The sequence below is a fragment of the Panulirus ornatus genome, chromosome 6 (assembly GCF_036320965.1).
Source record: "Panulirus ornatus isolate Po-2019 chromosome 6, ASM3632096v1, whole genome shotgun sequence".
NCBI classification, from domain to species: domain Eukaryota; kingdom Metazoa; phylum Arthropoda; class Malacostraca; order Decapoda; family Palinuridae; genus Panulirus; species Panulirus ornatus.
Window position 1 is genome coordinate 20453991 of NC_092229.1, and position 26698 is coordinate 20480688.

The 26698-nt window shown below is 41.5% G+C and overlaps 1 protein-coding gene across 24 annotated transcripts in view; it reads right to left on the reverse strand.

The window, feature by feature from the left end:
* The window catches only part of by (focal adhesion protein tensin), a 1595780-nt gene that overhangs the window by 16162 nt on the left and 1552920 nt on the right, over positions 1-26698 (reverse strand). For all 24 annotated transcript variants that reach the window (XM_071662733.1, XM_071662731.1, XM_071662715.1 and 21 more), the window contains 2 exons: positions 19057-19275; positions 3150-3591 (listed from right to left, as the gene is read on the reverse strand). In XM_071662733.1, the coding sequence (XP_071518834.1) occupies positions 3150-3591; positions 19057-19275 (661 nt within the window). The remainder of the gene's footprint in view (positions 1-3149; positions 3592-19056; positions 19276-26698) is intronic.

Here is a 26698-nt window from a genome sequence, read left to right on the forward strand (position 1 = left end):
AAATTCTTATAATCAGTGTGACACACACATATGTGGGGCCTGGATGTGGAAAGGGAGCTGTGGTTTCGGGCATTATTGCATGACAGCTGTAGACTGAGTGCGAGCGAATGGGGCCTTTGTTGTCTTCTGGCGCTGCCTCGCGCACATGAGGGGGGAGGGGGATGTTATTCCATGTGTGGCGGGGTGGCAATGGGGGTGAGTAGGGGCAGACAGTGTAAAAAGTGTGCATGTGTGTATATGTGTGTGTCTGTGTGTGTATATATGTGTGTACGTTGGGATGTGTGGGTGTGTATGTTTGCGTGTGTGGACGTGTGTGTGTGTGTGTGCATGTGTGTGGGGGTGGGTTGGGCCATTTCTTTCGTCTGTTTCCTTGCGCTACCTCGCAGGTGTGGGAGACAGCGACAAAGCAAAATAATAATAATAATATATTTATTTATTTATTATTATTTATTTTGCTTTGTCGTTGTCTCCCGCATTTGCGAGGTAGCGCAAGGAAACAGACGAAAGAAATGGCCCAACCCACCCCCATACACATGTATGTACACACACGTCCACACACGCAAATATACATACCTATACATCTCAATGTACACATATATATACATACACACAGACACATACATATATACCCATGCACACAATTCACACTGTCTGCCCCCATTCACTCCCATCACCACCTTGCCACACATGGAATACCATCCCTCTCCCCCCTTATGTGTGCGGGGTAGCGCTGGGAAAAGACAACAAAGGCCTCATTCGTTCACACTCAGTCTCTAGCTGTCATGCAATAATGCCCGAAACCACAGCTCCCTTTCCACATCCAGGCCCCACACAACTTTCCATGGTTTACCCCAAACGCTTCACATGCCCTGATTCAATCCACTGACAGCACGTCAACCCCAGTATACCACATCGATCCAATTCACTCTATTCCTTGCCCGCCTTTCACCCTCCTGCATGTTCAGGCCCCGATCACTCAAAATCTTTTTCACTCCATCTTTCCACCTCCAATTTGGTCTCACACTTCTCCTCGTTCCCTCCATCTCCGACACATATATCCTCTTGGTCAATCTTTCCTCACTCATTCTCTCCATGTGTCCAAACCATTTCAAAACACCCTCTTCTGCTCTCTCAACCACGCTCTTTTTATTTCCACACATCTCTCTTACCCTTACATTACTTACTCGATCAAACCACCTCACACCACACATTGTCCTCAAACATCTCATTTCCAGCACATCCACCCTCCTGTGCACAACTCTATCCATAGCCCATGCCTCGCAACCATACAACATTGTTGGAACCACTATTCCTTCAAACATACCCATTTTTGCTTTCCGAGATAATGTTCTTGACTTCCACACATTCTTCAAGGCTCCCAGGATTTTCGCCCCCTCCCCCACCCTATGATTCACTTCCGCTTCCATGGTTCCATCCGCTGCCAGATCCACTCCTAGATATCTAAAACACTTTACTTCCTCCAGTTTTTCTCCATTCAAACTTACCTCCCAATTGACTTGACCCTCAACCCTTTTTTTTTTTTTTTTTTTTATACTTTGTCGCTGTCTCCCGTGTTTGCGAGGTAGCGCAAGGAAACAGACGAAAGAAATGGCCCAACCCCCCCATACACATGTGCATACACACGTCCACACACACAAATATACATACCTACACAGCTTTCCATGGTTTACCCCGGACGCTTCACATGCCTTGATTCAATCCACTGACAGCACGTCAACCCCTGTATACCACATCGCTCCAATTCACTCTATTCCTTGCCCTCCTTTCACCCTCCTGCATGTTCAGGCCCCGATCACACAAAATCTTTTTCACTCCATCTTTCCACCTCCAATTTGGTCTCCCTCTTCTCCTCGTTCCCTCCACCTCCGACACATATATCCTCTTGGTCAATCTTTCCTCACTCATTCTCTCCATGTGCCCAAACCATTTTAAAACACCCTCTTCTGCTCTCTCAACCACGCTCTTTTTATTTCCACACATCTCTCTTACCCTTACGTTACTTACTCAATCAAACCACCTCACACCACACATTGTCCTCAAACATCTCATTTCCAGCACATCCATCCTCCTGCGCACAACTCTATCCATAGCCCACGCCTCGCAACCATACAACATTGTTGGAACTACTATTCCTTCAAACATACCCATTTTTGCTTTCCGGGATAATGTTCTCGACTTCCACACATTTTTCAAGGCTCCCAAAATTTTCGCCCCCTCCCCCACCCTATGATCCACTTCCGCTTCCATGGTTCCATCCGCTGACAGATCCACTCCCAGATATCTAAAACACTTCACTTCCTCCAGTTTTTCACCATTCAAACTCACCTCCCAATTGACTTGACCCTCAACCCTACTGTACCTAATAACCTTGCTCTTATTCACATTTACTCTTAACTTTCTTCTTCCACACACTTTACCAAACTCCGTCACCAGCTTCTGCAGTTTCTCACATGAATCCGCCAGCAGCGCTGTATCATCAGCGAACAACAACTGACTCACTTCCCAAGCTCTCTCATCCCCAACAGACTTCATACTTGCCCCTCTTTCCAAGACTCTTGCATTTACCTCCCTAACAACCCCATCCATAAACAAATTAAACAACCATGGAGACATCACACACCCCTGCCGCAAACCTACATTCACTGAGAACCAATCACTTTCCTCTCTTCCAACACGTACACATGCCTTACATCCTCGATAAAAACTTTTCACTGCTTCTAACAACTTGCCTCCCACACCATATATTCTTAATACCTTCCACAGAGCATCTCTATCAACTCTATCATATGCCTTCTCCAGATCCATAAATGCTACATACAAATCCATTTGCTTTTCTAAGTATTTCTCACATACATTCTTCAAAGCAAACACCTGATCCACACATCCTCTACCACTTCTGAAACCACACTGTTCTTCCCCAATCTGATGCTCTGTACATGCCTTCACCCTCTCAATCAATACCCTCCCATATAATTTACCAGGAATACTCAACAAACTTATACCTCAGTAATTTGAGCACTCACTCTTATCCCCTTTGCCTTTGTACAATGGCACTATGCACGCATTCCGCCAATCCTCAGGCACCTCACCATGAGTCATACATACATATATATATATATATTACTTACAGAGATCCAAGTGGGGCCCCTTCTTCATTTTTGTGTGTCCAGCGCCTATCATCAGGATCTAGACCACAATGAGAGATGGTATTGACAGGGTAGTGTCGACGGAAGAAAAGTTTCCTCTCATTGTCAGTCAGTGTAATGCCCTGTGCTGAAACCTTAAAATGCACTACTGTTGGAGTTAATTTTGATGCCAGCATAAGTGTAACTGCACGTTTAACAGCCTGCGGACCGGTGAGGCTTTCGGTGTCTGCTGTGTGTAAATACATCACATTGCATGCAGCCCCTTGCTGTAAGAGCTGTGTAGTGGAACTACCACCACTACTTGTAGTCACACCACTATCTACAGTGTCTTGAGCACCTGCTGGATCTCTTTCTGGCAGCATTAAGCGGCATGGCAGAGCCAAGGCTGTTATAGAGTGCTGGTACACTAGTGCTGACAGGGAACCTGTAAGATATCAAATATCAATAACATGAAGCACTGCTCACCTGAATTTTATAAAGAAAAAAGTATGAATTTTTTCATGAAGAAATCATGCAACCTATTCTCAAGTTTACATCATCCTCTAACAATTATATTTCCCTCTTTTTCTCTATATTAGGATTTTTCATAAAACATTAATTCATTCCTGTTTACTTTATACTTTCTTCCATATGCATACTTTCTGAGGTAGACTTACTCTTTTTGCATATTTTCTTGTAACAGAGCAAGCAAATGACACCTGCTTCAGTAATATAATAAACTGAACAATTCTTTAACAATGCACTTTTACATTTGATACCAAGAATGTAGGAAAAGATGCTAGGTAAAATCCTCACAGAAATTTCTACGTGTTAGGCACCACAAAATGTAAGATAAAATTACAGGATACAGATTTTCAGTACTTGGAATGGCATGCCCCTCTGACTATAATATGAAGAGATGCTTCTTGCCTAAATCAATAAAAGGAGTACTTCAGAGAGTTAATAGCACTCACAGATTGGACATAGGGCAGCAATGTGCAAGGAAATAGAGATGGGGAGAAATAAATGAATATAGGAGGAGGAGGAGGATTAGACATGACAGCGAAAGACAGGAATGAGAAAGCAAGGCATTAATTTTGTCTGTTCACAGTGTTAACTTGCCAAAGTGGAAAACGGCACATGAGTTTCCCACTCCAGGACACCTTCTATGGGGCTTACAAAGCTCGGAGGCTTTACTCCATGAAAGAGAAAGGCAGATCTGATCTGTCACAGGCAGAGTAGAGTTGAAGAGGAAACTACATAATCACTTTGAAGGACTGCTGATGGTGTTAAATGATAGGGTGGCAGAGGCAAGGTGTTTGGGACATGGAGGTACGCAACATGAGAAAGTATGGAAATTGGTTTGGTATAAAGAAAAAAGTGATGAAAGCCTTGCATAAGATGAATTGCGGCAAATGGCTGGGGACTGATGATGAATTTCTCAAGAGACAGGGTGATCACCATTTTTTTTTTCTTTTTGGTTATTTAGGATTTTGGAGTGCCTGAAGATTAGCATAATGTCTAGTGTCACTGTATACAGGCATGAGGGAAAAATGAATGTTCAAATTACATGACATACTTGTTTAGTGTACTTGGTAAGATGTATAGGAGAATGGTGATAAAAGAGGGTTGTGGTATGCACATAGCATCAGACCGTGGAGAAAAAATATGGCTTCAGGAGTGCCAGAGGACATGAGGATCAGGTGCCTGCTTTGAAGAATTCAGGTTCGAAATAATAAAGAGAAACATGAGAATTTGTAAAAGGCATTCGTGCTTATGGAAAAAGCATATGACTGGGTAATATGAGATATTTTGTTGAAGGTGTTATGAACAGATGGTGTGGGAGAAAAGCTACTAGAGGCTTTAAGAACTTTTTATCAAGCGTGAGGTGCGTGTGCCAGATATAAGGGTGTGGACTGTCACCATGGCTGTTTAACTTGTTTATGGATATGGTGGTGAGGAAGGAGAATGTGAGAGAGGGGCTGGTGTGCAGTTTATTGGGACTAGGAGATTAAGTTACTGTTTGCTGATGACATGGCCCTTATGGCAGATTTGAGAGAGAAACTGCAGAAACTATAGTGCATTTTGGAGAATGTAAGAGAGGTAAATCTTGAGAATTAACATAAACCAAAAAATCATAAAAAAAAAACCTGTGGCAGGAGTCTATTCATAAGACAGTTCGTTAATATGCTTGTGGTGGGTGGAAGTGCAATCTCACCTCCATTTCTATATTTTTCCCTGAGTAAGTTAAGAAGTATATCACATATTTCATGATTTTTTCATTCTCTTATTATGTTCTAATGCTTTCATAAAAAATTTTCTTCCCATTTTATGATTTTAGATTCCAAGATGATCTTGTGTTCTGGAGACCAGTTTAGTGAGAGCACCAGGGTGAAACAATTGTATATTTCCTTTGACTACTCTGAACTGCCAAAATCTTTTCTTATTTTATACCTAAACCTGTTGTATCATTTCATATAAACACAAGCCAGGCAATGTGGAAGGCATATAATATGTTATTCTGATATATTTTGACTACTCAGGGTTTTCTTGTACCATGGGGATGAAATCCTCAAAATGCTCCTGCCCCCTATGGTTTAACCCTTACAATTGAAACATGATGAGGTTAACTGTATTTTTTGTATATTCTTTTCTTCACAAGTCTCTTCAGCTGAGAATGCTTTGAAAAAAAAAAATAGGAAAATACAATTTGCCATATTTTGTTTTGATATAAAAAATAATCACAAGGAGGTAAGCCTTTCAATTATTTCTCATTTTCTCCTATAATCTTCTAAATATGCAGATTATTATTAATACATGCTTTAGGTATGAACCTTCTTAGGAGAAATGTGTAAAGAAAATACATGAAAAATGCATTTTACCATATCATTCAATGGTTGTAAACTGAATGCTTTGAACCTCAATTAATCCAAGCTATCAAAGTACTGTACACTCCTAACACAAGCTCTTCATTTCTCCTTGAGTAAATTAGGGAGTGTGTGTGAAAGAAGAAAGCTGAGAGTAAATGTGAATAAGAGCAAGGTTATTAGGTTCAGTAGGGTTGAAGGACAAGTCAATTGGGAGGTAAGTTTGAATGGAGAAAAACTGGAGGAAGTGAAGTGTTTTAGATATCTGGGAGTGGATTTGGCAGATGGAACCATGGAAGCAGAAATGAGTCACAGGGTGGGGGAGGGGGTGAAGGTTCTGGGAGCATTGAAGGATGTGTGGAAGGTGAGAATGTTATCTTGGAGAACAAAAATGGGTATGTTGGAGGGAATAGTGGTTCCAACAATGTTATATGGTTGAGAGGCGGGGCCTATAGATTGGGTTGTGCAGAGGAGGGTGGATGTGTTGGAAATGAAATGTTTGAGGACAATATGTGGTGTGAGGTGGTTTGATTGAGTAAGTAATAATGAAAGGGTAAGAGAGATGTGTGGTAATAAAAAGCGTATGGCTGAGAGAGCAGAAGAGCGTGTATTGAAATGGTTTGGTAACATGGAGAGAATGAGTGAGAAAAGATTGACAAAGAGGATATATGTGTCAGAGATGGAGGGAACAAGGAGAAGTGGGAGACCAAATTGGAGGTGGAAGGATGGAGTGAAAAAGATTTTGAGTCATCACTCAAAATCTTTTTCACTCCATCTTTCCACCTCCAATTTGGTCTCCCACTTCTCCCTGTTCCTTCCACCTCTGACACATATATCCTCTTTGTCAATCTTTCCTCACTCATTCTCTCCATGTGACAAAACCATTTCAACACACCCTCTTCTGCTCTCTCAACCACACTCTTTTTATTACCACACATCTCTCTTACCCTATTATTACTTACTCGATCAAACCCCCTCACACCACATGTTGTCCTCAAACATCTCATTTCCGGCACATCCACCCTCCTCCGCACAACTCTATCCATAGCCCATGCCTTGCAACCATATACCATTGTTGGAACCACTATTCCTTCAAACATTCCCATTTTTGCATTCCAAGATAATGCTCTCGACTTCCACACATTCTTCAATGCTCCCAGAACTTTCGCCCCCTTCCCCACCCTATGATTCACTTCCGCTTCCATGGTTCCATCCGCTGCCAGATCCACTCCCAGATATCTAAAACACTTCACTTCCTCCAGTTTTTCTCCATTCAAACTCACCTCCCAGTTGATTTGTCCCTCAATCCTACTATACCTAATAACCTTGCTCTTATTCACATTTTCTCTCAGCTTTCTTCTTTCACACACTTTACCAAACTCAGTCACCAGCTTCTGCAGTTTCTCACCAGCGCTGTATCATCAGCGAACAACAACTGACTCACTTCCCAAGCTCTCTCATCCCCAACAGACTTCATACTTGCCCCTCTTTCCAAAACTCTTGCATTCACCTCCCTAACAACCCCATCCATAAACAAATTAAACAACCATGGAGACATCACACACCCCTGCCGCAAACCTACATTCACTGAGAACCAATCACTTTCCTCTCTTCCTACATGTACACATGCCTTACATCCTCGATAAAAACTTTTCACTGCTTCTAACAACTTGCCTCCCACACCATATATTCTTAATACCTTCCACAGAGCATCTCTATCAACTCTATCATATGCCTTCTCCAGATCCATAAATGCTACATACAAATCCATTTGCTTTTCTAAGTATTTCTCACATACATTCTTCAAAGCAAACACCTGATCCACACATCCTCTACCACTTCTGAAACCACACTGCTCTTCCCCAATATGATGCTCTGTACATGCCTTCACCCTCTCAATCAATACCCTCCCATATAATTTGCCAGGAATACTCAACAAACTTATACCTCAGTAATTTGAGCACTCACTCTTATCCCCTTTGCCTTTGTACAATGGCACTATGCACGCATTCCGCCAATCCTCAGGCACCTCACCATGAGTCATACATACATTAAATAACCTTACCAACCAGTCAACAATACAGTCACCCCCTTTTTTAATAAATTCCACTGCAATACCATCCAAACCTGCTGCCTTGCCGGCTTTCATCTTCCGCAAAGCTTTTACTTCCTCTTCTCTGTTTACCAAATCATTTTCCCTAACCCTCGCACTTTGCACACCACCTCGACCAAAACACCCTATATCTGCCACTCTATCATCAAACACATTCAACAAACCTTCAAAATACTCACTCCATCTCCTTCTCACATCACCACTACTTGTTATCACCTCCCCATTTGCTCATCCTCCTCGAAGGCTCAGATTGGGGTGCCTAAATGTGTGTGGATGTAACCAAGATGTGAAAAAGGAGAGATAGGTAGTATGTTTGAGGAAAGGAACCTGGATGTTTTGGCTCTGAGTGAAACGAAGCTCAAGGGTAAAGGGGAAGAGTGGTTTGGGAATGGCTTGGGAGTAAAGTCAGGGGTTAGTGAGAGGACAAGAGCAAGGGAAGGAGTAGCAGTACTCCTGAAACAGGAGTTGTGGGAGTATGTGATAGAATGTAAGAAAGTAAATTCTCAATTAATATGGGTAAAACTGAAAGTTGATGGAGAGAGGTGGGTGATTATTGGTGCATATGCACCTGGGCATGAGAAGAAAGATCATGAGAGGCAAGTGTTTTGGGAGCAGCTGAATGAGTGTGTTAGTGGTTTTGATGCACGAGACCGGGTTATAGTGATGGGTGATTTGAATGCAAAGATGAGTAATGTGGCAGTTGAGGGAATAATTGGTATACATGGGGTGTTCAGTGTTGTAAATGGAAATGGTGGAGAGCTTGTAGATTTATGTGCTGAAAAAGGACTGGTGATTGGGAATACCTGGTTTAAAAAGCGAGATATACATAAGTATATGTATGTAAGTAGGAGAGATGGCCAGAGAGCGTTATTGGATTACGTGTTAATTGACAGGCGTGCGAAAGAGAGACTTTTGGATGTTAATGTTCTGAGAGGTGCAACTGGAGGGATGTCTGATCATTATCTTGTGGAGGCTAAGGTGAAGATTTGTATGGGTTTTCAGAAAAGAAGAGTGAATGTTGGGGTGAAGAGGGTGGTGAGAGTAAGTGAGCTTGGGAAGGAGACTTGTGTGAGGAAGTACCAGGAGAGACTGAGTACAGAATGGAAAAAGGTGAGAACAATGGAAGTAAGGGGAGTGGGGGAGGAATGGGATGTATTTAGGGAATCAGTGATGGATTGCGCAAAAGATGCTTGTGGTATGAGAAGAGTGGGAGGTGGGTTGATTAGAAAGGGTAGTGAGTGGTGGGATGAAGAAGTAAGAGTATTAGTGAAAGAGAAGAGAGAGGCTTTTGGACGATTTTTGCAGGGAAAAAATGCAATTGAGTGGGAGACGTATAAAAGAAAGAGACAGGAGGTCAAAAGAAAGGTGCAAGAGTTGAAAACACGCAAATATACATACCTACACAGCTTTCCATGGTTTACCCCAGACGCTTCACATGCCTTGATTCAATCCACTGACAGCACGTCAACCCCGGTATACCACATCGCTCCAATTCACTCTATTCTTTGCCCTCCTTTCACCCTCCTGCATGTTCAGGCCCCGATCACACAAAATCTTTTTCACTCCATCTTTCCACCTCCAATTTGGTCTCCCTCTTCTCCTCGTTCCCTTCACCTCCGACACATATATCCTCTTGGTCAATCTTTCCTCACTCATTCTCTCCATGTGACCAAACCATTTCAAAACACCCTCTTCTGCTCTCTCAACCACACTCTTTTTATTTCCACACATCTCTCTTACCCTTACGTTACTTACTCCATCAAACCACCTCACACCACACATTGTCCTCAAACATCTCATTTCCAGCACATCCATCCTCCTGCGCACAACTCTATCCATAGTCCACGCCTCGCAACCATACAACATTGTTGGAACCACGATTCCTTCAAACATACCCATTTTTGCTTTCCGAGATAATGTTCTCGACTTCCACACATTCTTCAAGGCTCCCAGAATTTTCGCCCCCTCCCCCACCCTATGATCCACTTCCGCTTCCATGGTTCCATCCGCTGCCAGATCCACTCCCAGATATCTAAAACACTTCCTTCCTCCAGTTTTTCTCCATTCGAACTCACCTCCCAATTGAATTGACCCTCAACCCTACTGTACCTAATAACCTTGCTCTTATTCACATTTACTCTTAACTTTCTTCTTTCACACACTTTACCAAACTCAGTCACCAGCTTCTGCAGTTTCTCACATGAATCAGCCACCAGCGCTGTATCATCAGCGAACAACAACTGACTCACTTCCCAAGCTCTCTCATCCCCAACAGACTTCATCCTTGCCCCTCTTTCCAAAACTCTTGCATTCACCTCCCTAACAACCCCATCCATAAACAAATTAAACAACCATGGAGACATCACACACCCCTGCCGGAAACCTACATTCACTGAGAACCAATCACTTTCCTCTCTTCCAACACGTACACATGCCTTACATCCTCGATAAAAACTTTTCACTGCTTCTAACAACTTTCCTCCCACACCATATATTCTTAATACCTTCCACAGAGCATCTCTATCAACTCTATCATATGCCTTCTCCAGATCCATAAATGCTACATACAAATCCATTTGCTTTTCTAAGTATTTCTCACATACATTCTTCATAGCAAACACCTGATCCACACATCCTCTACCACTTCTGAAACCACACTGCTCTTCCCCAATCTGATGCTCTGTACATGCCTTCACCCTCTCAATCAATACCCTCCCATATAATTTGCCAGGAATACTCAACAAACTTCTTTTTTTTTTTTTCTTTTAAACTACTCGCCATTTCCCGCGTTAGCGAGGTAGCGCTAAGAACAGAGGACTGGGCCTTTTTTGGAATATCCTCAACTGGCCCCCTCTGTTCCATCTTTTGGAAAATTTAAAAAAAAAAACGAGAGGGGAGGATTTCCAGCCCCCCGCTCCCTCCCCTTTTAGTCGCCTTCTACGACACGCAGGGAATACGTGGGAAGTATTCTTAATCCCCTATCCCCAGGGATAACTCAACAAACTTATACCTCTGTAATTTGAGCACTCACTCTTATCCCCTTTGCCTTTGTACAATGGCACTATGCACGCATTCCGCCAATCCTCAGGCACCTCACCATGAGTCATACATACATTAAATAACCTTACCAACCAGTCAACAATACAGTCACCCCCTTTTTTAATAAATTCCACTGCAATACCATCCAAACCTGCTGCCTTGCCGGCTTTCATCTTCCGCAAAGCTTTTACTACCTCTTCTCTGTTTACCAACTCATTTTCCCTAACCCTCGCACTTTGCACACCACCTCGACCAAAACACCCTATATCTGCCACTCTATCATCAAACACATTCAACAAACCTTCAAAATACTCACTCCATCTCCTTCTCACATCACCACTACTTGTTATCACCTCCCCATTTGCGCCCTTCACTGAAGTTCCCATTTGCTCCCTTGTCTTATGCACTTTATTTACCTCCTTCCAGTACATCTTTTTATTCTCCCTAAAATTTAATGATGCTCTCTCACCCCAACTCTCATTTGCCCTTTTTTTCACCTCTTGCACCTTTCTCTTGACCTCCTGTCTCTTTCTTTTATACGTCTCCCACTCAACTTCATTTTTTCCCTGCAAAAATCGTCCAAATGCCTCTCTCTTCTCTTTCACTAATACTCTTACTTCTTCATCCCACCACTCACTACCCTTTCTAATCAACCCACCTCCCACTCTTCTCATGCCACAAGCATCTTTTGCGCAATCCATCACTGATTCCCTAAATACATCCCATTCCTCCCCCACTCCCCTTACTTCCATTGTTCTCACCTTTTTCCATTCTGTACTCAGTCTCTCCTGGTACTTCCTCATATATATATATATATATATATATATATATATATATATATATATATATATATATATATATATATATAAATATATATATATATATATATATATGTACATAATTCATACTTGTTGCCTTTATTCATTCCCATCACCAGGGAGCGAGGTAGCGCTAGGAAAAGACAACAAAGGCCACATTTATTCACACTGTCTCTCGCTGTCATGTATAATCCACCGAAATCATAGCTCCCTTTCCACATCCAGGCCCCACAAAAGTTTCCATGGTTTACCCCAGACACTCCACATGCCCTGCTTCAATCCAGTGAGAGCACGTCGACCCCGGTATACCACATTGTTCCAATTCACTCTATTCCTTGCACGCCTTTCACCCTTCTGCATGTTCAAGCCCCGATTGCTGAAAATCTTTTTTACTCCATCCTTCCACCTCCAATCTGGTCTCCCACTTCTCCTCAATCCCTCCAACTCTGAAACATATATCCTCTTCGTCAATCTTTCCTCACTCATTCTCTCCATGTGACCAAACCATTTCAACACACCCTCTTCTGCTCTCTCAACCACACTTTTTTATTACCACACATCTCTCTTACCCAATACCATCTAAACACGCAGCCTTGCCAACTTTCATCTTACGCAAAGCTTTCACTACCTCTTCTCTGTTCACCAAATCATTCTCACTAACCCTCTCACTTCGCACACCACCTCGACCAAAACACCCTATATCTGCCACGCTATCATCTAACACATTCAACAAACCTTCAAAATACTCACTCCATCTCCTTCTCACATCACCACTACTTGTTATTACCTCCCCATTAGCCCCCTTCACCGATGTTCCCATTTGTTCTCTTTGTCTTACACACTTATTTACCTCCTTCCAAAACATCTTTTTATTCTCCTTAAAATTTAATGATACTTTCTCACCCCAACTCTCATTTGCACTCTGTTTCACCTCTTGCACCTTTCTCTTGACCTCCTGCCTCTTTCTTTTAAACATCTCCCAGTCATTTGCATTATTTCCCTGCAAAAATTGTCCAAATGCCTCTCTCTTCTCTTACACTAATAATCTTACTTCTTCATCCCACCACTCACTCCTCTTTCTAATCTGTCCACCTCCCACGCCACAAGCATCTTTTGTGCAAGCCATCACTACTTCCCTAAATACATCCCATTCCTCCCCCACTCCCCTTATGTCCCTTGCTCTCACCTTTTTTCCATTCTGCACTCAGTCTCTCCTGGTACTTCCTCACACAAGTCTCATTCCCAAGCTCACTTACTCTCACCACTCTCTTCACCTCAACATTTTCTCTTCTTTTCTGAAAACCTCTACAAATCTTCCCCTTCGCCTCCACCAGATAATGATCAGACATCCCTCCAGTTGCACCTCTAAGCACATTAACATCCAAAAGTCTCTTTCATGCAGTTATCAATTAACATGTAATCCAATAAAGCTCTCTGGCCATCTCTCCTACTTACATACGTATACTTACGTATATCTCTCCTTTTAAACCAGGCATTCCTAATCACCAGTCCTTTTTCAGCACACAAATCTACAAGCTCCTCACCATTTCCATTTACTACACTGAACACCCATGTAGACCAATTATTCCCTCAACTGCCACATTACTCACTTTGGCATTCAAATCACCCATCACTATAACATGGTCTTGTGCATCAAAACTGCTAACACATTCACTCAGTTCTTCCCAAAACACTTGCCTCTCATGATCATGTCTCCCATGTTAGAGGCAGCATAAGGAAACAGATGAGGAATGGCCAAATGCACCTATACACATATATATACATAAATGCCCACACACGCACATATACATACATATACATTTCAACGTATATATACACAGACATATACATATATACACGTTCATGTGAGAAACTGCAGAAGCTGGTGACTGAGTTTGGCAAAGTGTGTGAAAGAAGAAAGTTGAGAGTAAATGTGAATAAGAGCAAGGTTATTAGGTACAGTAGGGTTGAGGGTCAAGTCAATTGGGAGGTAAGTTTGAATGGAGAAAAACTGGAGGAAGTGAAGTGTTTTAGATATCTGGGAGTGGATTTGGCAGCAGATGGAGCCATGGAAGCGGAAGTGAATCATAGGGTGGGGGAGGGGGCGAAAATTCTGGGAGCGTTGAAGAATGTGTGGAAGTCGAGAACATTATCTCGGAAAGCAAAAATGGGTATGTTTGAAGGAATAGTGGTTCCAACAATGTTGTATGGTTGCGAGGCGTGGGCTTTGGATAGAGTTGTGCGCAGGAGGGTGGATGTGCTGGAAATGAGATGTTTGAGGACAATATGTGGTGTGAGGTGGTTTGATCGAGTAAGTAATGTAAGGGTAAGAGAGATGTGTGGTAATCAAAAGAGTGTGGTTGAGAGAGCAGGAGGGTGTTTTGAAATGGTTTGGTCACATGGAGAGAATGAGTGAGGAAAGATTGACCAAGAGGATATATGTGTCAGAGGTGGAGGGAACGAGGAGAAGTGGGAGACCAAATTGGAGGTGGAAAGATGGAGTGAAAAAGATTTTGAGTGATCAGGGCCTGAACATGCAGGAGGGTGAAGTGAATTGGAACAATGTGGTATACCGGGGTCGACGTGCTGTCAATGGATTGAACCAGGGCATGTGAAGCGTCTGGGGTAAACCATGGAAAGTTGTGTGGGGCCTGGATGTGGAAAGGGAGCTGTGGTTTCGGTGCATTATTACATGACAGCTAGAGACTGAGTGAGAACGAATGGGGCCTTTGTTGTCTTCCTTGCGCTACCTCGCACACATGAGGGATTATGTACATGTGTATATATGTATATGTCTGTGTGTGTATATATATGTGTATACGTTGAGATGTATAAGTATGTATATTTGCGTGTGTGGACGTGTATGTATATACATGTGTATGTGGGTGGGGTGGGCCATTCTTTCGTCTGTTTCCTTGCGCTACCTAGCTAATGCAGGAGACAGCGACAAAGCAAAATAAATAAATAAATAAAAATAACGTATTCATACATGCTGCCTTCATCTATTCCTGTCGCCACCCTTCCACACATGAAATGGCATCCTCCCCTCTCAATTAATGCCCTCCCATATAGTTTCCCAGAAATACTCAATAAACATATGTCTGTAATTTGAACACTCACCTTTGTCCCTTTGCCTTTGTACACTGGCACTATGCATGCATTCTGCCAATCCTCAGGCACTTCACCATGAATTTCCTTACCAACCAATCAATAACATTGTCACTCCTTTTCAATAAATTCCACTGTTATACCATGGAAACATGTCGTCTTGCTGGGTTTCACCTTCACTTCGCACACCACCTCGACCAAAACACCCCCATATCTGCATCTCTATCATCAAACACATTCAACCATCTTCTCTCACTTCATCACGGCTTGTTATTACCTCCCCATTTGCCCCTTCACCAATGTTCCCATTTGTTCTCTTGCCTTACGCACTTTATTTACCTCCTTCCAAAACATCTTTTAATTCTCCCTAAAATTTAATGATACTTGCACCCCAACTCTCAATTCCCGTCTTCTTCACCTCTTGCACCTTTCTCTTGACCTCCTGCTGCTTTCTTTTTTACATCTCCCAGTCACTTTCACTACTTCCCTGCAAAAATCGTCCAAATGCCTCTCTCTTCTCTTTCACTAACAATCTTACTTCATCCCACCACTCACTACCCTTTCTATTGTGCTCACCTCCCAGCTCTCATGCCACATGCATCTTTTGCGCAAGCCATCACTGCTTCCCTAAATATATCCCATTCCTCCCCCACTCCCCTTACGTCATTTTCTCTCATTTTTTCCATTCTGCTTTCAATCTCTCCTGCTACTTCCTCACACAAGTTTCCTTTCCAAGCTCACTTACTCTCACCACTCTCTTCTTCCCAACATTCTCTCTTCTTTTCTGAAAACCTCTACAAATCTTCACCTTCGCATCTACAAGATAATGATCAGACATCCCTCCAGTTGCCCCTCTCAGCACATCAACATCCAAAAGTCTCTTTCGCGCGCCTATCAATTAACACGTAATCCAATAATGCTCTCTGGCCATCTCTCCTACTCACATATGTATATCCCTCTTTTTAAAGCAGGTATTCCCAATCACCAGTCCTTTTTCAGCACACAAATCCACAAGTTCTTCATCATTTCCATTTACAACACTGAACATCCCATGTACTCCAATTATACCCTCAACTGCCACATTACTCACCTTTGCGTTCAAATCATCCATCACTATAACCCGGTCTCCTGCATCAAAGCTGCTAACACATTCACTCAGCTGCTCCCAAAACACTTGCCTCTCATGATCTTTCTTATGACCATGCATAGGCACTAATAATCACCCATCTCTCTCCATCTACTTTCAGATTTACCCATATCAATCTAGAGTTTACTTTCTTGCACTCTGTCACATACTCCCACAACTCCTGCTTCAGGAGTAGTTCTACTCCAACTTTTGCTCGTCCTCTCATCAACCCCTGACTTTACTCCCAAGACATTCCCAAACCACTCTTCCCCTTTACCCTTGAGCTTCATTTCCCTCAAGAGCCAAAACATCCAGGTTTCTTTTCTCAAACATTATATATTTGCCATTTCCTGCAGAAGCAAGGTAGCATTAAGAACAGAGGACTGAGAGTAAGAGGGAAAATCCTCACCCAACCCCCTTCTCTGTTCCTTCTTTTGGAAAAGTAAAAAACTGGAGGGGAGGATTTCCAGCCCCTCCCACTCCCTCCCCTCCTAGTCGCCTTTTACGACTCGCAGGGAATATGTGGGAAGTATTTCTCCCCTACATATAGATAGCTACACAAAGGATATGGGAGTTGAGGAGGGATTCAGACTTTGGAAATGGTAGATGTTAAAGCAACAGGACAAAAGTTTGAGGGATTAGAATGATCTCACTTCTTAGGGATAGGATGTACCAACACATGCTTCCAATAAAGAAGGAAAAGTTCTTGTTTTTATGAAAGAAACAGAACAGACAAACAAGCAAGTTCAAAAGGCACACTCTTTCAGCATACAAAAAATGGATGCCACCGAGAACATAAGCCTTGCTTGTGTCCAGACAGAGAAGAGCTTTACAGACAGTTCAAAAAGAGATTAGGAAAGGGGCATATGATGAGGAAGAGGAGCATCAAGGGGTGAAGGAATGTTAGTTATCCAAGGCAGAGTTAGAGGAAAAATGAGAACCTAAGAAAGTTACTTTGTCTACAGCTATAGTACCAACAGAATGAAAAAATGAAAGAAAGGTAAAGCAACACAAGCTGTTGGCGATGCCCTTTGCTAATGACTAGGAGGACCTAAGTGTGGCTGGTGATGAGAGGTTATTACACTTTCTCTGAATAACAAAACGTTTTGATTTATGGATAATGTACTTGCAACAATTGCAGGCAATGATGAATGCTGACTGGGAGTCAGAGGAAGGAGAGATTTTTCAAGCCCAATATGCCTGATCTTTGCCTGAATGGCCTTAGAATAGGAATGGTTGAACCATGGATTCGAAGAAAGGTTGTTTTGGAGGAAGAGGGGATAAATGCTCCACTCCCACAACAATAACCTCTACTTTATGTTTGGCAATGACAGAAGCATCACCACATAAGAGACAGTACCCAAGGAAAGTTAGAAAAGAATTTTCCTAAGTAACTGCAGTCAGCTTTGTTGAGGTGCCAATATTCATGCTTAGAAAGGGATGCTGGAGGGGAAGGTGTCACTTGAATAATTACATTTATGAGAGTGTGGTTAGATGAACAAACTGGAGGTGAGATTGTGCTTACAGCATAAAGGATTAGAGATGAAAAATAAATCCAGAATATTAAGAGATGGGTCACAGTGGTTGCATTATCATTATTGTATATTCTTTCATTTCAAAAAAGGGAAATTTTTTTCACTCTACCTATTTTGGGAATTACATGATCTCATTGTTTGAAAGACTAGGACTAGGTTATTATAATTATGTTTTTCTTGGCTACAAATCTTTTCTTAATCTACAAGAAAAGTTCTACTACCTCGTTTGAACACAAGGTAGGCATACGGAAATTATTCAATTTGTTGTTCTGGGAAATTTTGTCTATTTGGGGGGTTTTCAAAACTGAAGTGATGAAATCCTTACCTAACTACTGTTCACCTTTCATCAACTTCTGATGATGTGATACAGCAAATTACATTTTTCATATATCTTTTCAGAATAATTCTCTTCAGTAGGTTCTAATCTAAGGAATGAATGATCATCTAAATACTTAGAAAAACAGAGAGAAATATATACCCTGTTGTGGTTAGGGGGCTGTGGGGGTAATCTTGTTAAACACATAAAACAAAACAAATGAATAATTTCAGTTCCTTTCAAGAATTTCTACATCACGTGTTACTTCTCACACTACGTCAAGATGGTTCTAGATTAACTTCATTTCATACTGCACCCTCCATACTCATTCTTCATGCATAATTCCTACCTCATTCTTTTCACATTTCCACCTAGATATGTAGTCACTTAGTTTTCTACAACTCCCTTTCAGCCCTTTTGCCTTGTATTAGAAACAGTATAGCAGAAAGTGATGTTTCGTAAGGGTTAATTCAGTTCACAACCAACAAAACCATGGTCTGATCTTAAGCCAAGTAGAGCTACTGTGACAAACACAAATTTTCATATTCTTACTTAGGAGGATCCCATGATCATATGATATGATCAGTGAAGCATCCTTCCACCCATTCAATCATTTTTTTTCAAGTTAAATACAATTAAATGCTTTGCACTCTAATTCATCTGTAGGCATAGTTTGTTCCCATTTCTCAACTATTCTTATTCCCACTCAACTAAACATTCACTTCCTCTTGAGTGCTGTCCTGTCGGTGGTTAGCTGTGCGCGAGTGATATTTAATTTTTCCATCTAAATACTTTAGATTTCCAAGTGTGAAAAATAATTCAGCATTCATGAATATTTGTATCACTATCTGAATACATATCACTTCAGCTATATCAATTATAGGAATTTTGCATTTAGAGTCATGGGAACATTTTTCAATGAACCATACAGATATAATGGAAAAAAATAACCCTACTTAAATACATACTAAAAAACTTGACTACATACCAAACACTGGCTCATTTGCACAGCCTTTGAGTCTGACTCCTCTTGAAGTTGGTTCAATAAGGAAATGCCGTACTAATTCACTAGCTGGGTCACTTGATTTGCTTGTCACATTGGGTGGTGGAGTAGAAACTTTTAATGCCAGGCCAAAAGCTCCAGGGAATGAGTTGGAATCTCGGACAACAAATGTACCAGGCGCTTTGTCTTTGAGCATTGTGATTGCTGTGGTAGAAATAAGGTTCAACTATATCAAAAATCTTAATGATGGTAAAACACACGATTACAATGTTCTAAATGTTCCACCTACACTTAACACAAATATCTTCAGTACATAAAGTGAACTTACTTAAAATCCTGTGAGGGACAAATAATAAAAAACAATGACAATATAATAAAAAGCAGAGGAAGGTAGAATATTGATAATACATTCAATTTTTAAAATAAGTAAACTCCCAAAATCCATGGTCCAGTGCATTCATGATCACTGTCAACTAATGACATGAGTTTCTAGTAAATAGCTTCAGTAACATTTACTAAGTGGTTTATGTAGTACAGATACCCAGAATCAAATGCCTGGGACCTGAGCTATATTAGATTTCTGAATGATCTGTTTTTTTGGGCAGCAAAGCAGTACAGCTTAGCATGCACTGATAATATAATAAAAATAAGATGAGTATATCTGATAGTAAGTATTCCTGTTAGTGCTGTAGAGATGCTTGTTATAGGTCCGAAATGCAAAAGTACAGAAGAGGGTGGAAATATTGGAAATTAAATGCATGAGGACAATATGTGGTGTGGGAGTGATGATGGGGAAGGAATGACATGAGAGAGGTGTGGAAGTAAGGTGGGGTGAGTTTGAAAGAGCTGAGCAAGGTATTTCATTTTAATTGTTTGAATAGAAATTTTTTCACAGTTCTACATAAATTCAAGAGAGAAAAAGTCTGGTCATGATGAATTGCTCCAAGCTAGTGGAGTGCTTTCTAAAATAGTTGTTTTCTGGAATTTTGATTCTTAAGATGCCAGAGCTGTGAGCAACTATCGTAAATATTTACATACACTGGAAGGGAGTGTGAAAGGATAGCATTAACGGTAACTAAGAACACAAGTAAGGTAATGAGATGCAGCAGGAGAATGAAATGGGTTGGTTTGTGTGCAACTTTAAATATGGAGAACCTAGAGGGAGTGGAATGCTTTAGAAACCTGGATAAGGTGGAAGGGTATGGAACCATGAAGGCTGGTGTCATAAGGTAGGAAAAGAGAAAAAAATAGCCATAGCTGCATTAAGGAGCATATGGATGGAGAAGTCACTGTCTATGAGGGCAGTGATTGGCATGTTAAAAGGCAAAGTAGTCCTGACAGCATTGTATCAACCTTCAATACAAAAGATGGGAAGAAAGTGGATGTACTGGAAATGGAATGCTTCTGAACAACTTGTGGTGAAAGGCAGGTGGATCACATTATGAATGAGTGTAAGAATAGGGTGTGGTAGAAAATGCAACCCAAATATGAGGGCTGATTGGCTAGTGCTAAAATGGTATGGACATGAAGCGAGGCATGGTACAGAATGAAATGGATCAATGCGGTTTATGGGAGGGCAATGCAATGAACCAGGGAATATGAAATGGTTCCAATAAACCATGAAATAATGTTTGGAGTATGGAAGTGAAGGTAGGTTCTAGTTTTAGTGCATCATACATGATATAGTAGCTGTATGTAAATGAAGCTATTATCTGTTTGTTTCTGAAGCTACCTTGATAAGGCAAGAGAAGTACCTAGGCAAGAATAATAACATTTAGAGCCTGCTTTGTGGAAAAAAAAAGTTACAGTGTGGCCAAACTTGGTCCCAAGAATTATCGATTTTTTAAATTATGTGCTCAGAAAGTTACAATGCTCTTAATTTTAAACAAATTACCCAGATAAATATGAAGAATACAGATTAACTTATATGAATACTGAATTTTGTTTTCACATTCAAGGCTCAAGACAAACTATCCCTTTATTTTGGGATAAAAGCCATTTCCAACTATTCATGGTATAGTTCACCATGCATCAAAAGAATGAATTTACATCTTTGGAAATAAAATTTCTCAAGACCACTTTCAGTAATATGAAAAGGCCAGACAAATGAAAATCCTAGAGATGAGAGAAAACAAACCATACAGCTGGGACTAAAGACCAGAAGCCAAAAAAATCTATATCTAAATAGCTTAAAAACAGCGATTAAGGCAAGATGCTAAGGATGACGAATAGAGGGCAAAGATAACTTTAACGGGACTGAGAGACCAAGACTAAGAGTAACTACGGAAGACATAAAAGTAACTGCTGTTGAAGTTGAGAAAGTTGGAAACCTGTGTATGAAATCATAAGGATTGTATTCATTATCAAAGGAGATGATATTACGAAGCCAGTTGATTACAAAAGCAGGATAAGCAAATCATAAGTGTATAAAGGCAAAAATTTAGACATTTTAAGGCAACAGGTAATAATGAAGAGGATGAAATAGAACTTCAGGTGTTAGCCAAGAAGTGGGTATGACCAAATCAAAAAGCATTAATGAACTATATGGTGGAATGAGGTAAACTGGTGATATTTAAACTGCATGAGAAAAAGAAAACAAAAGAAGAAAATGGTACGAGAAAAAATGAGGGAATAAGACTTGGGAGATGCAGGATCTACAATCAAGGTACCAAAAGAAAAAAGATGGGGGGAAGTCCAGTCACAAGGAAATGGACAAGACTTTTCTTTGCTAGTTGCTACATGGAGTTGTGGATCTGTTCTGCAAAATCAACCAGGATAAACGGGGAGGACCAATTAAGGTTACTTTCAAAATGTAGTATAACAGCCAGGTAGTTATTACATTAAGTACAAAAACCCACAAAGCATGAGGAATATAGTAGTGTATTTATTATCCCTGAGGATAGGGGAGAAAGAATACTTCCCACGCATTCCACACGTCGTAGAAGGCGATGGGAGCGGGAGGCTAGAAACCCTCCCCTCCTTGCATTTTAACTTTCTAAAATGGGAAACAGAAGAGGGAGACATGCAGCTTGGAGTGTCTAAACGTGTGTGGATGTAACCAAGATGAGAAAAAAGGAGAGATAGGTAGTATGTTTGAGGAAAGGAACCTGGATGTTTTGGCTCTGAGTGAAACAAACCTCAAGGGTAAAGGGGAAGAGTGGTTTGGGAATGTCTTGGGAGTAAAGTCAAGGGTTGATGAGAGGACAAGAGCAAAAGTTGGAGTAGAACTACTCCTGAAGCAGGAGTTGTGGGAGTATGTGACAGAGTGCAAGAAAGTAAACTCTAGATTGATATGGGTAAAACTGAAAGTAGATGGAGAGAGATGGGTGATTATTAGTGCCTATGCCTGGTCATAAGAAAGATCATGAGAGGCAAGTGTTTTGGGAGCAGCTGAGTGAATGTGTTAGCAGCTTTGATGCAGGAGACCGGGTTATAGTGATGGATGATTTGAACGCAAAGGTGAGTAATGTGGCAGTTGAGGGTATAATTGGAGTACATGGGATGTTCAGTGTTGTAAATGGAAATGGTGAAGAGCTTGTAGATTTGTTTGCTGAAAAAAGAGTGGTGATTAGGAATACCAGGTCTAAAAAGAGATATATACATAAGTATAATACGTATGTAAGTAGGAGAGATGGCCAGGGAGCATTATTGGATTATGTGTTAATTGATAGGCATGTGAAAGAGAGATTTTAGATGTTAATGTGCTGAGAGGGGCAACTGGAGGGATGTCTGATCATTATCTTGTGGAGGCAAAGGTGAAGATATGTAGAGGTTTTCAGAAAAGAAGAGAGAATGTTGGGGTGAAGAGAGTGGTGAGAGTAAGTGAGCTTGCAAAGGAGACTTAGTGTGAGGAAGTACCTGCAGAGATTGAGAGCAGAATGGAAAAAGGTGAGAGCAAATGACGTAAGGAGAGTGGGGGAGGACTGGGATGTATTTAGGGAAGCAGTGATGGCTTCCGGAAAAGATGCTTGTGGCAGGAGAAACGCGGGAGGTGGGCAGATTAGAAAGGGTAGTGAGTGGTGGGATGAAGAAGTAAAATTGTTAGTGAAAGAGAAGAGAGAGTGTTTGGATGATTTTTGCAGGGAAATAGTGCAAATTACTGGGAGATGTATGAAAAAGAGAGGCAAGAGGTCAAGAGAAAGATGCAGGTGAAAAAGGGCAAATGAGAGTTGGGTTGAGAGAGTATCATCAAATTTTAGAGAGAATAAAAAGATGTTTTGGAAGGAAGTAAATAAAGTGCGCAAGACAAGAGAACACATGGGAACATCAGTGAAGGGGACAAATGGGGAGGTAATAACAAGTAGTGGTGAAGTGAGAGGGAGGTGGAGTGAGTATTTTGAAGATTTGTTGAATGTGTTTGATGATAGAGTGGGAGATGTAGGGAGTTTTGGTTGAGGTGATGTGTGAAGTGATAGGATCAGGGAGGATGATTTGGTAAACAGAAAAGAGACAGTGAAAGCTTTGTGGGAGATGAAAGCTGGCAAGGCGCTGGGTTTGGATGGTATTGCTAAGGAATTTATTAAAAAAGGGGGTGACTGTGTTGTTGACTGGTTGGTGAGGATATTCAATATATGTATGGTTCATGGTGAAGTGCCTGAGGATTGACTGAATGCATGTATAGTGCCACTGTACAAAGGCAAAGACAATAAAGGTGAGTGTTCAAATTACAGAGGTATATAAGTTTGTTGGAGCATTCCTGGGAAATTATATGGGAGGGTATTGATTGAGAGGGTGAAGGCATGTACAGAGTATCAGATTGGGGAGGAGTAGTGTGGTTTCAGAAGTGGTGAAGGATGTGTGGATCAGGAGTTTGCTTTGAAGAATGTATGTGAGAAATACTTAGAAAAGCAGATGGATTTGTATGTAGCATTTATGGATCTGGAGAAGGCATATGATAAGAGTTGATAGAGATGCTCTGTGGAATGTATTAAGCATAGATGGTGTGGGAGGTAAGTTGCTAGAAGCAGTGAAATGCTTTTATCAAGGATGTAAGGCATGTATGCAAGTAGGAGGAGAGGAAAATGATTGGTTCCCAGTGAATGTCGGTTTGTGGCAGGGGTGTGTGATGTCTCCATGGCTGTTGAATTTGTTTATGTATGGAGTTGTTAGGAAGGTGAATGCAAGAGTTTTGGAAAGAGGGGCAAGTATGCAGTCTGTTGTGAATGAGAGGGCTTGGGAAGTGAGTCACTTGTTGTTCGGTGATGATACAGCGCTGGTGGCTGATTCGGGTAAGAAACTGCAGAAGTTGGTGACGAGGTTCGTAAAGTGTGTGAAAGAGGAGAGCTGAGAGTAAATGTGAATAAGAGCAAGATTATTAGGTTCAGTAGGGTTGAGGGACAAGTAAATTGGGAGGTAAGTTTGAATGGAGAAAAGCTGGAGAAAGTGAAGTGTTTTAGATATCTGGGAGTGAATTTGGCAGCAGAAGGAACCATGGAAGCAGAAGTGAGTCACAGGGTGGGGGAGGGGGCGAAGGTTCTAGGAGCATTGAAGAATGTGTGGAAGGCAAGAACGTTATCTTTGAAAGCAGAAAGGATATGTTTGAAGGAATAGTGGTTCCAACAATGTTATATGATTGTGAGGGATGGATGATAGAGAGGGTTGTGTGGAGAAGGATGGATGTGTTGGAAATGAGACGTTTGAGGACAATATGTGGTGTGAGGTGGTTTGATCGAGTATGTAATGAAAGGGTAAGAGAGGTGTGTGGTAATAAAAAGAATGTGGTTGAGAGAGCAGAAGATGGTGTATTGAAATGGTTTGGTCACATGGAGAGAATGAGTGAGGAAAGATTAACAAAGAGGATATATGTATCAGAGGTTGAGGGAACGATGAGAAGTGGGAGACCAAATTGGAGGTGGAAGAATGGAGTGAAAAAGATTTTGAGCGATTGGGGCCTGAACATACAGGACGGTAAAAGATGTGCAAGGAATAGTGTGAAATGAAACAATGTGGTATAACGGGGTCGATGTGCTGTCAGTGGATTGAACTAAGGCATGTGAAGCATCTGGGGTAAACAATGGAAAGTTTTGTGGGGCCTGGATGTGGAAAGGGAGGGGGAGGGGGCAAAAGTTTTGGGAGCGTTGAAAAATGTGTGGAAGTTGAGAACATTATCTCGGAAAGCAAAATGGGTATGTTTGAAGGAATAGTGGTTCCAACAATGTTATATGGTTGCGGGGCGTGGGCTATGGATAGAGTTGTGCGCAGGAGGGTGGATGTGCTGGAAATGAGATGTTTGAGGACAATGTGTGGTGTGAGGTGTTTTGATCGAGTAAGTAACGTAAGGGTAAGAGAGATGTGTGGAAATAAAAAGAGCGTGGTTGAGAGAGCAGAAGAGGGTGTTTTGAAATGGTTTGGGCACATGGAGAGAATGAGTGAGGAAAGATTGACCAAGAGGATATATGTGTCGGAGGTGGAGGGAACGAGGAGAAGTGGGAGACCAAATTGGAGGTGGAAAGATGGAGTGAAAAAGATTTTGTGTGATCGGGGCCTGAACATGCAGGAGGGTGAAAGGAGGGCAAGGAATAGGGTGAATTGGATCGATGTGGTATACCGGGTTTGACGTGCTGTCAGTGGATTGAATCAGGGCATGTGAAGCGTCTGGGGTAAACCATGGAAAGCTGTGTAGGTATGTATATTTGCATGTGTGGACGTGTATGTATATACATGTGTATGGGGGTGGGTTGGGCCATTTCTTTCATCTGTTTCCTTGCACTACCTCGCAAACGCGGGAGACAGCGAGAAAAAAAAAAAAAATAAAAAAAAAATTTGAGCACTCACTTTTATCCCCTTTGCCTTTCTACAATGGCACTATGCAAGCATTCCATGAATCCTCAGGCACCTCACCATGAGTCATACATAAATCAAATAACCTTGCCAACCAGTCAACAATACAGTCATCCCCTTTTTTAATAAATTCCACTGCAATACCATCCAAACCCGCTGCCTTGCTGGCTTTCATCTTCCGCAAAGCTTTTACTACCTCTTCTCAGTTTACCAAATTATTCTCCCTCACCCTCTCACTTTGCACACTGCCTTGACCAAAACATCCTATATCTGACACTCTATCATCAAACACATTCAACAAACCTTCAAAATACTCACTCCATCTCCTTCTCACATCACCACTACTTGTTATCACCTCCCCATTAGCCCCCTTCACTGATGTTCCCATTTGTTCCCTTGTCTTAAGCACTTTATTTACCTCCTTCCAAATCATCTTTTTATTCTCCCTAAAATTTAATAATACTCTCTCACCCCAAGTCTCATTTGCCCTCTTTTTCACCTCCTGCACCTTTCTCTTGACCTCCTGCCTCTTTCTTTTATACATCTCCCCGTCATTTGCATTATTTCCCTGTAAAAATCGTCCAAATGCCTCTCTCTTCTCTTTCAATAATAATCTTACTTCTTCATCCCACTATTCACTACCCTTTCTAAGCTGCCCACCTCCCACGCTTCTCCTGCTAGAAGCCCTCACTGCTTCCCTAAATACATCCCATTCCTCCTCCACTCCCCTTACATCCTTTGTTCTCACCTTTTTCCATTCTGTACTCAGTCTCTCCTGGTACTTCCTCAGACAAGTTTCCTTCCCAAGCTCACTTACTCTCACCACTCTCTTCACCCCAAGATTCTC